Raw genomic sequence first — 15,653 nt, forward strand, 5'->3', positions numbered from 1 at the left:
CTGAGCCTTATGAGGATGTCTTATCGCATTTGCTGTTTGGTTTGGTTTAGTGTAGTTGTGTTTGTTTAAAATCAATATATCTTTTCTAAGGCACACGAAACTTTGTTGTAGTGGAATTTGAGGTTATAAGCTAAGAGCTGGTGTGTGTGCATGCGCGTGCTTGTGTGTTAACAAACAAAATATGACACGTTCTTCCAAAAAGTTGTTTCTCCTGAAACTTCTGGTAAACCTGCTTTCCCCATCTTTTCCCGAGAGGGAGCTCTTGGTTCACTGTGCAGTCGAGAATCAAGCAATGAAAAAAAGAATGGGAAGATGGAGGCGGGGGTTGGGGGGAACAAACCTAGCCAAAATCTTCATGCTGTGTGTGAATGAGATGGTGGGTGGAGAAGCAGCCAAGTGTTCTCCAGGAAGGAGGCGTGGCAGGGAGGGTGGCCTGGGATTCACAGCGAGCACTCTTGAAAACCTTGCGAGGCGCTGAGTCTCCTGTAGGAGCGGGGCCGGACAGAAGAAACGCTCCTGTGATATTGTTGCCACAGGAGCAGAGCAGAGGCAAGCGATCTAATGTCTCCCTCCCCAGGGACATGAGGTCTCAGAGGGCAGATTGAGCTCAGTGGCACTTTGGAGTCGGAAACGGAAAAGCCCCAGGGCTGAAGGACAGCTGCTTGGGTAACGACTAATAAGTAAGAGGCAGGTGTGGAACTGGGGCTGGCGGAGCCCAGCTGCCATCTCGGCTCGCTGTGAGATCCTTGACAGCAGAACCCCCCTAGTCAGTGGTGAACGCGCTCCATCCAGGCAGGGCGAGATCCTCCCTGCAGGCGGCGGACTCAGCCCACTGAGAGTCTGGGTGGATCTTCCTAGAAACATCCCGCTCATGTTTTGCATCTCTGTATTTTGAGTCTGAAGCCAGCTGAGTCACAAGCAAGTGTGTTCTGTGGGTTGTGGGGAGGAGATAGGAATTGAGAACACCACCTTTCTCAGCATCCCAGTGGCATTGGAGTCATTTCTTAGATCTAGGGCCTCAAGTTTTACTACTTGTAAAATGAGACAGTGTTTTCAAGACTGGGACAGGGTGACTGCAGCCATGGGGCCTTTGAGGGGCTTCACAGAGCTTGCCCAGGCCTGCACACATGCCCTTGACCCTTGCGCCCTCAAACACTTCTCCGTGAATTTCTCAAACTAAAAGTGTGGTCAGTAAGAGCAAGGGCACAACTTCGGTTCTAAATCAAACGGCATGTCCCCACCCAGGTTCATCATCCTTTCTCTAGGGCTGCAAAGTTGTCTTTCTCCTGTCTCTCTGTCCCAGGTGTTCCCCTGGCCCACAGACAGTGTGGGCAACAGGGGTGGCTTTGTGTTGCCCTCTGAATGTGGTGGGACCACCGTTCTGTGTCCCGGAAAGTTGAAAACAAGCCTCCTCCTGATCCCTGCCTGATCGCCGGGCCCTGACTCTAACGCTGTGCTTGCAAAGATCTCAAACTCAAACTGGTCTCCAGGGGTGCAGCAGCTGACAGTCTGAAGACAGAAAGGGCTTCTCCTGACGCCCCTTTCCCCGACACCCCCCTCCTCCTGTGACACCCAGGGGTACCGCCCGCCCGCTAAGCCTGGACGGGGTGGGGCGACGGCCGGGGTCACTGCTGCCCTGCTGTCTCTGTTGTGGGTGTGGAAGACAGAAGCCTGCCAGGGCAGAGTGCTCTGTGCAGGACCTCAGCCTCGGCCCTCCTAACCTCTTTCCTTTCTCTCTCTCTTCCCCCTTCTCTCCCTCCTCTCCCCCTTGCCTCTGCCCTTCAGGTCCGATCCGTACTGGGTGCAATGAAAGCTCCACGCAGGCCTTACCATGGAAGGCTGTGACTCGCCTGTCGTCTCGGGGAAGGACAATGGGTGCGGTATCCCTCAGCACCAGCAATGGACTGAACTCAACAGCACCCACCTCCCCGACAAACCCAGTAGCATGGAGCAGCCCACAAGCGAGAGCCACGGGCCCCTGGACGGCCTGAGGGCCCCCTTCAATGAGCGCCTCGCGGAGAGCACCGCCCCGGCCGGGCCCGCCGCCGAGCCCGCCGCCGCCACCGCCGGCAAGGAGGTCAGCTGCAACGAGTGCTCGGCCTCCTTCGCCAGCCTGCAGACCTACATGGAGCACCACTGCCCCGGCGCGCGCCCCCCGCCGCCGCCGCCGCCCCCGCCCCCGCGGGAGGAGAGCGGCAGCGACAGCAGCGAGGAGGGGGACGAGGAGAGCGACGTGGAGAACCTGGCCGGGGAGATCGTGTTCCAGCCCGACGGCTCGGCGTACATCGTCGAGAGTCTGAGCCAGCTGACCCAGGGCGGGGGCGTGGGCGGCGGCGGGCCTCTGCCGTCGCTCTTCCTGAACTCTCTCCCCTCCGCCGCCGCCGCCTCGGGGGGCAAGCAAGGGGACCCTTCCTGTGCGGCACCCGTCTACCCCCAGATCATCAACACTTTCCACATAGCCTCATCCTTCGGGAAGTGGTTTGAGGGCCCAGACCAGGCTTTCCCGAATACCTCAGCCCTGGCGGGGCTCAGCCCCGTCCTGCACAGCTTCCGCGTATTCGACGTGCGACACAAAAGCAGCAAGGATTACCTAAACAGCGACGGCTCTGCCAAAAGCTCCTGCGTATCCAAAGATGCTCCCAACAACGTGGACCTGTCCAAATTCGATGGCTTCGTGCTCTACGGCAAGAGGAAGCCCATCCTGATGTGTTTCCTGTGCAAGCTCTCCTTCGGGTACGTCCGTTCGTTTGTGACCCACGCGGTGCACGACCATCGAATGACCCTGAGTGAAGAGGAGCGGAAGATTCTTAGCAATAAGAACATCTCCGCCATCATCCAAGGGATCGGCAAAGACAAGGAACCCCTTGTAAGTTTTCTGGAACCAAAAAACAAAAACTTTCAACTCCCTTTAGTTTCCACCGCTAACCTCATAGGCCCCGGACACAGTTTTTATGGGAAATTCAGTGGCATTCGAATGGAAGGGGAGGAGGCTCTCCCCGCCGGCCCCACCGCGGGCCCCGAGCAGCCCCAGGCGGGTCTCCTGACCCCCAGCACCCTCCTGAACCTTGGCGGGCTCACCAGCTCCGTCCTGAAGACCCCCATTACCTCAGTCCCCCTGGGGCCTCTGGCCTCCAGTCCTACCAAATCCTCAGAGGGCAAGGACTCTGGGGCAGCAGAAGGAGAGAAGCAAGAAGTGGGTGATCCGGACTGCTTCTCGGAGAAGGCAGAGCCCGCCGAGGAGGAGGCGGAGGAGGAGGAGGAGGAAGAGGAGGCGGAGGAAGAGGAAGAGGAGGAGGAAGATGAGGAGGAAGAAGAGGAGGAGGAGGGCTGCAAAGGACTCTTTCCAAGCGAGCTGGACGACGAGCTGGAGGACAGGCCCCCTGAGGAGTCTGGGGCCGCGGCAGGTAGTAGCAGCAAAAAGGACCTTGCTCTCTCAAACCAAAGCATTTCTAACTCCCCCTTAATGCCTAATGTGCTCCAGACCCTGTCGAGGGGCGCAGCTTCTACTAGTTCTAATTCCGCTTCTTCCTTTGTTGTCTTTGATGGTGCGAACAGGAGGAATCGTTTAAGCTTTAACAGTGAGGGCGTCAGGGCCAACGTGGCAGAGGGCGGCAGGAGGCTGGACTTTGCTGATGAAAGTGCCAATAAAGACAATGCCACAGCACCAGAACCAAATGAAAGCACAGAGGGGGACGAGGGGGGCTTCGTCCCCCATCACCAGCACGCTGGCTCCCTCTGCGAGCTCGGGGTGGGGGAGTGCCCCTCGGGGAGCGGCGTGGAGTGCCCCAAATGCGACACGGTCCTGGGCTCCTCCCGCTCGCTGGGCGGCCACATGACCATGATGCATTCTCGCAACTCGTGCAAGACACTCAAGTGCCCCAAGTGCAACTGGCACTACAAGTACCAGCAGACGCTGGAGGCGCACATGAAGGAGAAGCACCCGGAGCCGGGGGGCTCCTGCGTCTACTGCAAGAGCGGGCAGCCCCACCCCCGGCTGGCACGAGGCGAGAGCTACACGTGCGGTTACAAGCCTTTCCGCTGCGAGGTGTGTAACTACTCCACAACGACCAAAGGCAACCTCAGTATCCATATGCAGTCTGACAAGCATCTCAACAACATGCAGAACCTGCAGAATGGCGGGGGGGAGCAGGTGTTCAGCCACACGGCCGGGGCGGCGGCAGCCGCAGCTGCAGCGGCCGCTGCCGCGGCCAACATGGGCAGCTCCTGTGGGGCCCCCTCGCCCACCAAACCAAAAACCAAGCCCACCTGGCGGTGTGAGGTGTGCGACTACGAGACCAACGTGGCCCGGAACCTGCGCATCCACATGACGAGCGAGAAGCACATGCACAACATGATGCTGCTGCAGCAGAACATGACGCAGATGCAGCACAGCCGCCACCTGGGCCTGGGCGGCCTGCCCTCCCCGGCCGAGGCTGAGCTCTACCAGTACTACCTGGCCCAGAACGTCAACCTGCCCAACCTGAAGGTGGACAGCACGGCCCCGGACGCCCCGTTCGTGATGAGCGGATTCCAGCTGGACCCCGCCGGGCCCGTGGCCGCCATGACGCCTGCTCTAGGTGAGGCTGCCCCGTGTGTGTCTGTCCTGAGCGATGGGAGTCAAACCGGGGAGGACACGCGCGCAGGCCACGGTCCCCGTTGACTCTGTTGAGTCCCGTGGATCTCATGAACCTTTGCTCTCTTGAGAGTCGTTCTGCACTCTGCTCGAGCATCCAGTCGTCCCTTCTTTTTTTTCTCTAGAATCCCCTGAACTCTTGTGTTGAGCCCATGGACAGTGGTTTGGGTTCAATATGAGACCCAGGTGCCCTCCAGCTCCACGGAGGTGTAGTGAAGTTTGAGTGTTTCCTCTAGTATTTGGCTCTGGGTCAACTTTCCTTCCTGTTCCCATCCCCCCCTTTATCTGTCCCTTTCTTGATTTGAAAAATCGCTACATTTCCTCTCGACTTTCGGGTTCGTTAAACAATTATTGAGATGTGCAGGAAAGTATCGCTGTAGTTTTCAGTAGGGACGGTCACCTCTGAAAGAGGATCTGAGGACTGTGGTGTAACTTATTTAAATAAGCCAGGTCTGATTGTGAGCAGACCAGGAGCCACCCAGATATGTCTTCCAAAGTTCTCCAGCGTTGTTCCTGGGATCTTGATGCTTTAAAGAGGCGGGTTCTTTTTATTACCTTGCATGAGTTGCCAGTGATTAGTATAGTTGGGAATCGGTTGACCTGGGGGGCGCCGTGAGGAGTGATGTGATAGATGAGTAATACATAAGTTCTAAAATTGCACATTAAAGAAAGCCTGATTTTAGTATCAGGTCCTGGTTAACGGAGCCTTTGTTGCCATGGAGTACATGGCTTCCTGTTGGAAAACCGTCTCACCCGTTGGCTTCGTTGAGCCAGAATGGGACCAAGAGGACAGGATTTAGATGCCAAAAGCCACGACTCTTCATCTAAAAAGAACTGTGACCACTTCTAGGGAAGAGCTTCTATAGCGAGCAAATGTACAAACCAGTTTCATGAGCACCAGTGTGGTGGTCAGGCCCTGCCTGCCCTAACTACACAAGCGTGGTCTCTGTTCCCTGACCCAGCTAACCTCTTGAGACCAGCAGCAACGTCCTGAATGACACAGGACCCCCTTAATGACATGGGAGTAAGTCGTTCTCGGCAACAAAGCATGAACAAGCACCTTTATCCTAGAATGGCTCAGGTTCACACAGAGGGCTGAACCTCCCCAGCGGGCACATCTTTATTTGTGTGGTCTTTCAGTGCTAATTGCTGCTGATGAGTTATATTTCACGGCATTTAATTTGTTTTTCCTGCCATGCAGTTAAATTTGAATTCTGGCAACTTTAATCTTCTTCTCCGTTTTGGAACATTGACTGGTTGATCCTTTCTTACCAAGCAGTTTGAAGATGTTTTACCCACTGGTCACTCACGGATGCACAGGGATCAGTCATTCTGTTTGTCCAAAGAGTGACCATGGGGGTTGCACACCTATGAGTGGCATTGGTACTCACAAAGATTGTACTGCTTTTAAAGCCTACGGCGGTTGGGGTTTTCTTCATCTGGAGATTTAGAATCTTGGGGAAGCAGGTCTTGGAGTAAATCAAATATAATGTAAGTGGAACGAAGACACAGAAAATGTATGGGTTCATACTGGGTCAAAGTGAAGACTTTTTAATTACCTTGAAAACCAGTAATTCTGACTGAGGCTTGAATTGAGTGGTAGATAAATGGTTTGCTTTTAGCACCCACTGTCTGTGAATCTGCGGGACACTGTACATCATGAGCAGAGGGCAGATGCGAAAGATGACGAAACGGATCCTTGAGTTCTGCACATACATAGAAGATCCAGACTTTATTTCTTAAAGAGAATAGTGTTCTTCCTTCTAAAGACCTTATCCAGGTAGTCACGGAGGGCCCTTGAATTTCCAGCATCACTGCTTGGCAATCGAGGTGAGTCCCTGAACACCTCCCATGCCTGCCTTAAGCCACAAGCACTGTTGAGATGAGGGTGAGAGTCACAAAAATACTTGATGCCAGAAGCCTGCGTGCCTGTGGGAGTGATAGAATGTGTCCACCCGGACCTGTTATTTCAGTCGCGGGACCTCAGCATAAGGCAGCGTAGGAAACAGAGCGTAGCTTTCAGTTCCGTGTGCAGCCCAGCTGATTGGTCCTTAGGCGCGCTAGGAGAAGGCTGTGGGCGTTACTAGGCATTACTGGGCTCTGCAGGGGAAGTAGCAGTTGTGAACTGCACTCCTCCTCACAAAGTCAGTGTTCTCTTCCTCCCTTTGATGGAACCTCCACTGATCCTGGGGACGTGTGCGTTCTAGACACTGTCAAGGAAAAGCTCGGCATCATTGATCTGGTCTGCTTGAATTTGCCTCCATCTGTAGGTGAGATGTTAGGCTTGAGTCCAGATGACCATCCTTCCAGACATCTGTCTGGATTATAGTTTAGCACAGCATGGAGAAATGGGTGGCTTGCCAAGGCACCTCTGTTTCCTAAGTAGCCAGCTGGCCATGGGACATTTGCACCAGGTTTAAGAACTCCTCTGATTCTGCTTTTGATTGTAAGTGGTGTCTTTTAATCCCTGTGTCTCTCTGAGGATGTGCTCAGGGCAGAACTCTGTGCCAGGGTGTCAGTCTCCAGCTTTAAAGTTAAATGTGGGGGCAGATGGGGTCCTCTTCAAGACCATCCATCTGACGTGACTCAAGAGTAGGCACCAGCTAAGTTCTCAGTGCGCGCTCTCTCCCTCAACACCTGACCCGCCTGTGAATTGGGTGAGGTTCCTCCACTTCTTGGGGACTGAATTTGTTCCTTCCAGCCCAGTGGATGTGTGGGAGCACAAGCCCTGTGTGTGGTTCTCCAGGGTATAGTTCTCAGAGGGAGTTTTGGCTTGCCCATCACCCCCATTTCACTGCTTCTCTGCTTCTGTCTTGGATTTGCATTTCACTTTAAGAGCTTGGGATGGCAACAGGGACTTATTTCATTTGCGTGTGCCAAGGACTTCTCACTTTCACTCAGGCACCCAGCAAGTGACAGCTGAATTTCTCTTTGGAGTGGTATTGATGTGTTGAGGTTAAATTTTAAAACTGAAGAAGATTTGATGCTTCAGGTGGTCGGCATCAGAAACAAATATATGTTTGCTCCTTGTCTTACCCTCCAGGCAGTTTCTGCTTTCACTGAACATCGAATGTGTTTTGTGGTTGCTGCCTGGCCTGCATCCCTATTAAGGGATGGAGCTTTTAGGCTTTTTTCCCCCCATCTCTTTTTCTCTCTTGTCCTAAGAAGAATGTCATAGCTATGGCTCCTCTCACCAGGGGAGATGGCAAGAGAGAAGACAGGCAGAAAGCTTCCAGAGTCTTCTGGCACGTGTATGCAAAAGATTTCTGTGGCTTGCTAGACTGTCCGCAGGCTTCAAATCCAGCCACTCTGCTCAGTCAAGCCTGGACTGAGCTCCTCACTCAGAGTACCTCGTACAGCAGAAATAAGAAAAAAAATTTTTTAAATAGTAACATCTTTTCTTTGATTAGCTATTACGTTGGATTCTAATCAGTCATTAAAAACAAAAACAAAAAACCTTCAGCCCAACCACATGTGAAAGGTCAGGTTTAAATATCAGTTGGGGAGTGGCACCGGGAGACATAGCTTGAGCGTGTATGTGTTTAGGGGAGAAGCAAAAAATAGAAGCCGACGCTCGGCATTCTGCTCGACTATAGGCTTCTAGGTAACGGAGGGAAGGCTGCTCTTTCCAAGCCTTTCTCATGACAGAAATAAGAGCTCACAGTATTAACTTACCGTTGGTGAGTGAGAGCCAGCCCTTGGTTTATGCAGGGCCATGATGGACTGAGAAAGCCGGGCTGGAGAGGGAGGAGCAGAGCCGTCTCAGACCCCGATTTTCCAGGGCTGTGAGCTGACCTTTGCGTTTCACTGCTTATCTCCACCCAGCTTGCTAAACCTGTAACATTTTTGCTGCTCTGTACCCTGACTGGCATGGCAGATGTTTGGGCCCCTGTGTGGAGAGCTGGATACCCTCTAGAGGTTCAGCAAGGAGAAGATTGGATCCTTGTCCTAAAGAGGCTGCACCTGTATTGAATGGCTGAGATAATGCCAGAGGGGAACATGACAGGTCCCAGAGTAGACTTCCATTCCACGCCGTGTGGGGGCTCATGGACAAGAAATGATTGTACTCATGGGGAGATGTGGGAGGAGCCAGCGCCTCTGACAGGCAGGTGTGGTGAGGAATAAGGAGATCATTCTGGAAATCTCAGATTTAGAGCCGCGCTGTCCACTACGGTAGCCACTGACCTAACTGTAGATGAAGTAAAAATGAAAAATGCAGCTCCCCAGCTCTATCCTAGCCACGTGTCAGGTGCCCCATAGCCACACGTGACTAGTGACTTTCACATTGGACAGTCCAGATACCCAGAGTTTCCCTCTTCACAAAAAGTTCTGCTGGGCAGCGCTGCTGCTCAGCCCAGTTCTGATTTGCCGTGAAGGCTTGGGGTCTTAGAATGCAGCTGTGACTCAGTTTGAGGCCTAAAGCCTCAGATTCTCCTACGTCCAGTGAGTGATGCTTTTATGTCTGTCTTTTCTGGGATCTGAGTGAGGAGCTGAATTCAAACATTCAAGAGATTATATGGTTCCTACCTTCTTCTAGGCATTCTTTTACAAAGGGAAGAAAACAAACGTAACAACACAACCTTCCACGAATTTCAGAATGTCCATGAGAGAGATCTGACCACATCAAGCTGATTTTCGTTGTAAATTTTCCCAGTGGATAGCACGCTGTGATGCTTGAGATGTGATCTTTTCTCTGCTGGAACCTGGCTCAGGGATGGTGGAGGGTGGGCAGTGCCTCAGGTAGGAACACTGCGAGCCCGGCCTCTAATTCTCTCCCTTCTCTTTCCCCGCAGTGGGCGGTGAAATCCCCCTAGACATGCGGCTCGGGGGCGGGCAGCTGGTGTCGGAGGAGCTGATGAACCTGGGCGAGAGCTTCATCCAGACCAACGACCCGTCGCTCAAGCTCTTCCAGTGCGCCGTCTGCAACAAGTTCACTACGGACACCCTGGACCTGCTGGGGCTGCACATGAATGTGGAGCGCAGCCTCCCGGAGGAGGAGTGGAAGGCGGTGATGGGGGACTCGTACCAGTGCAAGCTCTGCCGCTACAACACCCAGCTCAAGGCCAACTTCCAGCTGCACTGCAAGACGGACAAGCACGTGCAGAAGTACCAGCTGGTGGCCCACATCAAGGAGGGTGGCAAGGCCAACGAGTGGCGGCTCAAGTGCGTGGCCATCGGCAACCCCGTCCACCTCAAGTGCAACGCCTGCGACTACTACACCAACAGCTTGGAGAAGCTGCGGCTGCACACAGTCAACTCCAGGCACGAGGCCAGCCTGAAGCTGTACAAGGTAAGCCCCGGACTGTCTCTGGAAGGAGTGGAGCAGATCCCCCGGGTGACCAGCAGGCTGGGGGCAGACGGACACTTGATGCCATTAACTGGAGGGACTGGTGGCTGGCTGGTGCCCTGGCATTGGGAGGGGAGCTGGTGACACGGTGGAGGGCTTCAGCTGGGAACTGAAGGATCTCTCTGCGGGGTGCCTCACTCAGGGGCCAGGTTGTATTATAGCAGCCCAGTACTATGCATTGTTCCACCTACCTTCCTTAGAACTGACTTCTTTCCTAACTCACAATTGCCATTTCCCTAGTTCCCCCTTTACCTTTGTGCTCACATGTTTCTCTGTAGGCTTTCTGTTCTCCTTTTCCGTCTGGTTTTCCCCCCCCTGTTTTTAGCCTCTGCTCCCTGAATGCCCCCTGGGGTGCTTTGTTTATTTGTTCATTCATTCATTCATTCATTCAGGAGATACACATTGAACCCCTCCCATAACCCAGGCCTGTTCTGAGCCTGCATCCATGCACAAGGCAGACAAAAAGTCCCTGCCCTCCCATAGCGTCCATTCTTTTGGGGGATGGGTGATCGACAAAGTAAATAAATTATACAGTAGGCTAGAAGGTGGTGAGTGCTGTGGGGAAACACATGGTCAAATGAGGGGCAGCTTTTTTCTTTTTTCCTGTTGGCCGTGTTCTCTGCCTCTGTTCTCTTCCTCGTATTTTTTTTTTTTGCTGGGCTTCTGCCTTCCTCCTCCTCCTAAGTCCTCTCCACCTCTCATTCCTTCCAATCCCTCCTTGCTCACCCCAGCCCTCCTTGCTCACCCCTCCCTGCCCCCTTCCTTCTTCCCCTCAGTCCATAGACGGTAACGAGGAGGAGGTGCTCGGATACTGTAATAGTCCTTCCACTTGCACGGCAGAATTGCTCCAGACGTTTCTATTGATTTTCACTGGACTTAAAGCCTCACCTTTTTCTCTAATCATCCCATAATGGCTTTAGTATGAACAATCAGGTACAAATCGCCATAAATCTGCCCAGCCTCCCTCCACGTCCCTTCCACGGCCTCGCCCTGTCTCTCCGTTTCCCTCCCTCTTGTTATCAGCCTCTTCTCTTTCCGTTCACACCGATTCCCACATCTGTGGGCCAGTGTGCGCTGGGTTGCCCCTCACCCTGAGCTCCTTGAATCCCCTCTCTGCTTACAGTGATTTTAAATGGAAACTCCAAATAAGGAAGACCCTGATCCTGGCCCCACATTGGCCTCTGCTGAGACTGATAAGCGCAATTCATTTTATAGTCGTTCATTCTCAGCTTGTCTAGAGGCCTGTGTTACATGGATGAGAAACCATTTTCAGGAAAGGAGGAGAAAGCAGGCACAAGGTGGTGGGGATAGAATGTTCTGGAATTGAGTGCTGACTCAGGCATGAATGGGCTCAAGCGGTGTGGAGGGGAGGGTCTGGACACCAGACAGCCGAGCCCGCCCTGTTCTCCGTGAGCTGGACCCTCACTGGTTGGCTTCCCTGAGTGCCACCCTTGGAAAGAGAGGCTCCTGGCCATCAGTTTAAATCAGAGGTTCTCACTGGCCACAGGGTGGTGCCAGTGTGGTCGCGAAAACCTGATGGAGATATCCGTGGGAAAAAAAAAAAAAGTTTCTAAACGACCCAACTGAGCAAAAATTAGTACGAAGGACTTGGTGTGGCCCTAGAAGGTCGTATGCAGCTTTGAATGCGGTCCTTTAGAGGTGGCATGAAGCTGGCCTCTTCCATCTGAGGAGAAACATTGCCTTTTAGGTTATAGAACGCGTGGGGTGGTCATTAACTGTCCACACTGCGGCCTCCAGTAAGAGCAGCCTTGGGTTTGCTTCCTTCCAAAGGGCCTGGAACTTGGGGGATTTGCTGACTGCATCCCTTGCTGGTCCTCACTCCCTGTCCTCTGGGCGCACCTTGAGAATCGGGTAGAGGTGGTGTTCAGGACGGATGTGAGGGAAGCGACTCGAGCGTCACCCTTCGTGCTTTGCTCAGCTAGCCCCGGACTCTCATCCTCCCCGGCCGTAGTTCTCTCCTCTTTTTTCCTTAGTAAAGATGGAGGAGTCTCCTGCTCAGGAAAGGCAGCGTTGCAGAAATGAAGATGCTGGAATGCAGGGTGAGATGCGGGGACCAGTGCTCAGAAGAGAGGTGCCCAGGCAGTGTGTATGGCTGGCACCCGCCAGGGGTGACCTCCACCCACATTCAGGACAGAATTCCCTGGGTCAGGAGCCGAAGGTCGTTAGTCTGGTTTCATTAGCTTGGGTAACAAATGTCCCCATGACTCTGCTGTAGGGGGTGGGGAGCTCTTCTACCCACTCCCAGATGTGACCCGGAACCTTACCATTTGAGTGCCTGCCTCAAGGCCTTTCTGCCCCATGATGTGACTGAGATAAACTTCTCTCGCCACCGAGGGGGTCCCTAGCACAGGGTCTTGTCAGTCCTGGGATTTGGGATGGGGATTGGAGGTGGTTCGAGAGTCAGCTTTTCTGTAGGCCCTGGTGTGGCCTGTGGTAAATGGAGATTGATTGCATGTTATTTTTCCTCTTGCTAATGTAATCCATTAGCCCAGCACATGCATAATCAGTTTAGAGCACAGTTAACTGGATATAATCGAGTTCTTTACTGTCTGCTAGAGAAACAGCTCCAGATGCTGCTGACCCGGGGAGGGCCCCCAGCTTCTCACACACGGCCCTCCTCACTACCCCCTTCCCCATGGCCCACCCTCGCCCCTGCCCTGCCCCCACCCCACCTCACCCCATCTTGGTTCCCCGGCAGATTGCTCATGGATTGGTCAAGGAGATGCCCACACTTGCCTTCTGCTGCATCTGCTCAAGTGGCCGTGATGTCTTTGACTTCCTCGCGGGTCTCCCACCCTCTCTACCCACCCTCTCCTCTTCCTTTTCCATGCTTGAGGAGACAGACCAGCGGGCTCAGGGGACACTGGCAGAAGTGTGGCTTTCCAGTCTGTCACTGGGTCTCAGGTCCAGAGTCTGTCCCTCTTGGTGTCATAAATCCTGGCGCGTACGTTGCTGGATTAGGACTGAGCCGTCTGAAAGCATGAGATAATTTCTTATCCGGACATAGGAGAGGGTTGGGCTGATCAGCAAAATGGAGAAACGGGTGATTCTATCTCCCTTGCCTGGGATTGTCTGGTTAGTTGGGATTATTGTGTGAGAGTGGTTTTTAAATCAAGATTAATGTTCATCGACTTCTTCCTGCCTCCTGGAAGTAAAAGAAAGTAGGGTTCAGGTGGAGAGCCCCTGGCATCAGATGGAAGCTGTTTCCTTTTTGCTTGGCTCCCAGGTTAATTTTCTGAAATGCTTGTGATTGAATTCCTTGAGTCTTTAAATGCATTAAGTCCTCCTACATACGAACTAGTTCCACTCTGAGAGGGTGTGTGTAAGTCCAACCAAGTTAGCCTAGGTACCCAACTAACACAATTGGTGATATAGTACTGTACTGTAATAGGTTTATAATACTTTTTCACGCAAACAATAATACATTTTAAAAAAACACAAGAATAAAACATTTTTAATCCTATAGTACAGTCTTATATAGTACAAGCTGTAACAGTGTACTCTTACAGTACACCATCTGGCACACAGGGGCGGACATCGAGTGAACAGGCAAGAAGAGTTACTGATGGAGGAGGAAGAGGAGGCGGGAGATGGTAGGGCTGAAGTATCATCAGCAATAGGAGACGGAGGGCCGGCTGCCGTTTCCCTCACGCCTGACACTGATGGAATACATGTTCACATCTTTGAAAGTTCACAACTTGAAGGTTCGTGATAGCGGACTTACTGTCGTGGTGGCTCTGGTCCAGCCCCCAGTGGTCGTATGTCCATACCCTCATGGTTGCCATCATGGGCACTGTGATTGAGCGACACTGCAACGCAGCGGGAAGGCCAGGGACCCCAGTCAGGCTTAGAAGCCGAACTCTTGTTTTTTTTGGTTTTTGTCTATAGCGATTCAGCAGAGCCAGAATGGAAGCGTGTTGTGGGTAAGATGCTTGTCTCTCATGAGGGCTTGAGGGCTGGAAGGGGAATCCCTGACTGCTTTCCCACATAAATGTTTTCACTTTTATCTTGGAGGACCTGCTCCTGAGCCCCAGTCTCCCACTCCTTCCCCCTATAGCAATGCAGGGTGCCCTTGCTTGTCTTAAATAGTAGGGGAGGGGAGGGCAGCAGGTACTGATAATGTCTGCCCTCCACTCTCCTCTGTGCTAGGCAGGTCATGAGCCAGGGAGTGGGTTCAGGGCTCACACGAGCCCTTCTGTATTTATCTGGACTTCCCTGCTGTCCCTGGCGAGCTCTCTGAACATTGAAGTGTTTTCTGCTTTGGGGAGGAAGGTGCTGAAAGGGCAGCTGGAGATCAGTGCACACCTGCCAACTATCAGAATCTGGATTTCACTTTGATGTTTTTCTTCACTTGAGAGTCATTGGGATGGAAATCCATCAACTTGAGCAGATAGATTAAGACCCCCACCAGAATCTGTTACTCCAACAGTTCCCAGCTGACTTGCCTTTGATTGGGCCCAGCCCCAAGTTTTCATATTAATCTTAAGTTGTACACAAAGAAGCTTGTCTTCCCCCAGAGTTGAGTCTGGACCCCATGTGGGATGTGTAGGGCCCCCCAGGCAAACCGAGGGGGAGACACCAAGTCTCTTTGGCCTAAACTAAGAAGTAGAGTATGGTACCAATTGACTGAAAAACAGGTACCCAGATTCTCTACATAGTGGACTTCAATGGTGTTGGGATTATTTGAGGTAGAAGGAAGGAAGAAACCCTCCACCAGACTCTGCATTACTTTGGAATCTATCTTCTCAGTTGTTTTCCTGATGTGTAAGAAACTCATGGTTCACTCTCCCAGCAGGGCCGTAAGTTCTCCAAAGGATGGATGGACAGATCAGATGTACAACAAGTCAGACAAAGAGATTTGGTCTGAAGTTTGCATTCTTCATGCCCTTTTATGGGTGCTCAGCACAGGGGGTCTTAGGCATGCAGCTGCACACTTTGTGCCCACAGATGGTGACTGGCAGCCTTTGTCCTGCCTGGAAAACAAAAAGCTGCCCCTCCCGCCTCCCTCCTCCTCCTCGCCGCCCTGATGTGGCTTCGCGTCTGAAGCCCTGTTACAGGTGTCATCTGGTTTACATCGTCACTCTGGAACCAGTTTCCTTAAACCTTGTTTTCTCATTAGGGCGACTGTTTATTTATTTATTTTTTAAGTGCATACCTCTGCCTTCTTCTCTCTATACTTTGGTGCCTTCAACCAAAAATGAAAGGCGGGGAGTGTTTTCCTGTGGCTGATTTAGAAGGTGTGAAAGGCCAGATGTTTTGGTAAATCTTAGCACGTTTCGCCTTCATGCCTTCCATCTCCCAGCACAGCTGGGGGCCTGAAGTTCATTTCCCTCACTTGATGGCTAGGCTCGCGAGGTGGGGACTCCTGGGGCCAGACTGGGAGACTGCACACACGGGCCCCTGGTCACTCCTGGAGAGCTGGGTGAGCCCTGGCAGTGGTTCTGGCCACCAGCTAACTTCAGGGGGGCTCTGGGAAGGTGGAAAGATTGAATCTTTTTTTTTAGAGGCAGGGCTCATACTGGGACAGATTGACCCCTTCAGTGCGGTAGGAACTGCGGCCAACACGTGATGTAGGAGTGCTTGCCCAGCAGATGGCCAGTGGGTGCTGTGTGGAAGGTCGACACCTCACTGCAGCCTTGCCCTCCCTCCAGA

General features: G+C 52.8%; 1 protein-coding gene across 5 annotated transcripts in view; it reads left to right on the forward strand.

The window, feature by feature from the left end:
- Positions 1–15,653, forward strand: part of ZFHX3 (zinc finger homeobox 3) — a 256,592-nt gene that overhangs the window by 86,681 nt on the left and 154,258 nt on the right. For 3 of the 5 annotated variants that reach the window (XM_059877477.1, XM_059877478.1, XM_010814697.4), the window contains exons 2-3: positions 1,786–4,577; positions 9,427–9,923. In XM_059877477.1, the coding sequence (XP_059733460.1) occupies positions 1,832–4,577; positions 9,427–9,923 (3,243 nt within the window). In that variant the 5' untranslated portion in view covers positions 1,786–1,831. The remainder of the gene's footprint in view (positions 1–1,785; positions 4,578–9,426; positions 9,924–15,653) is intronic. The other 2 variants (XM_059877479.1, XM_015475837.3) reach the window with 1 other exon arrangement.

This window comes from Bos taurus, chromosome 18 (genome assembly GCF_002263795.3).
Source record: "Bos taurus isolate L1 Dominette 01449 registration number 42190680 breed Hereford chromosome 18, ARS-UCD2.0, whole genome shotgun sequence".
Taxonomy (NCBI): Eukaryota; Metazoa; Chordata; class Mammalia; order Artiodactyla; family Bovidae; genus Bos; species Bos taurus.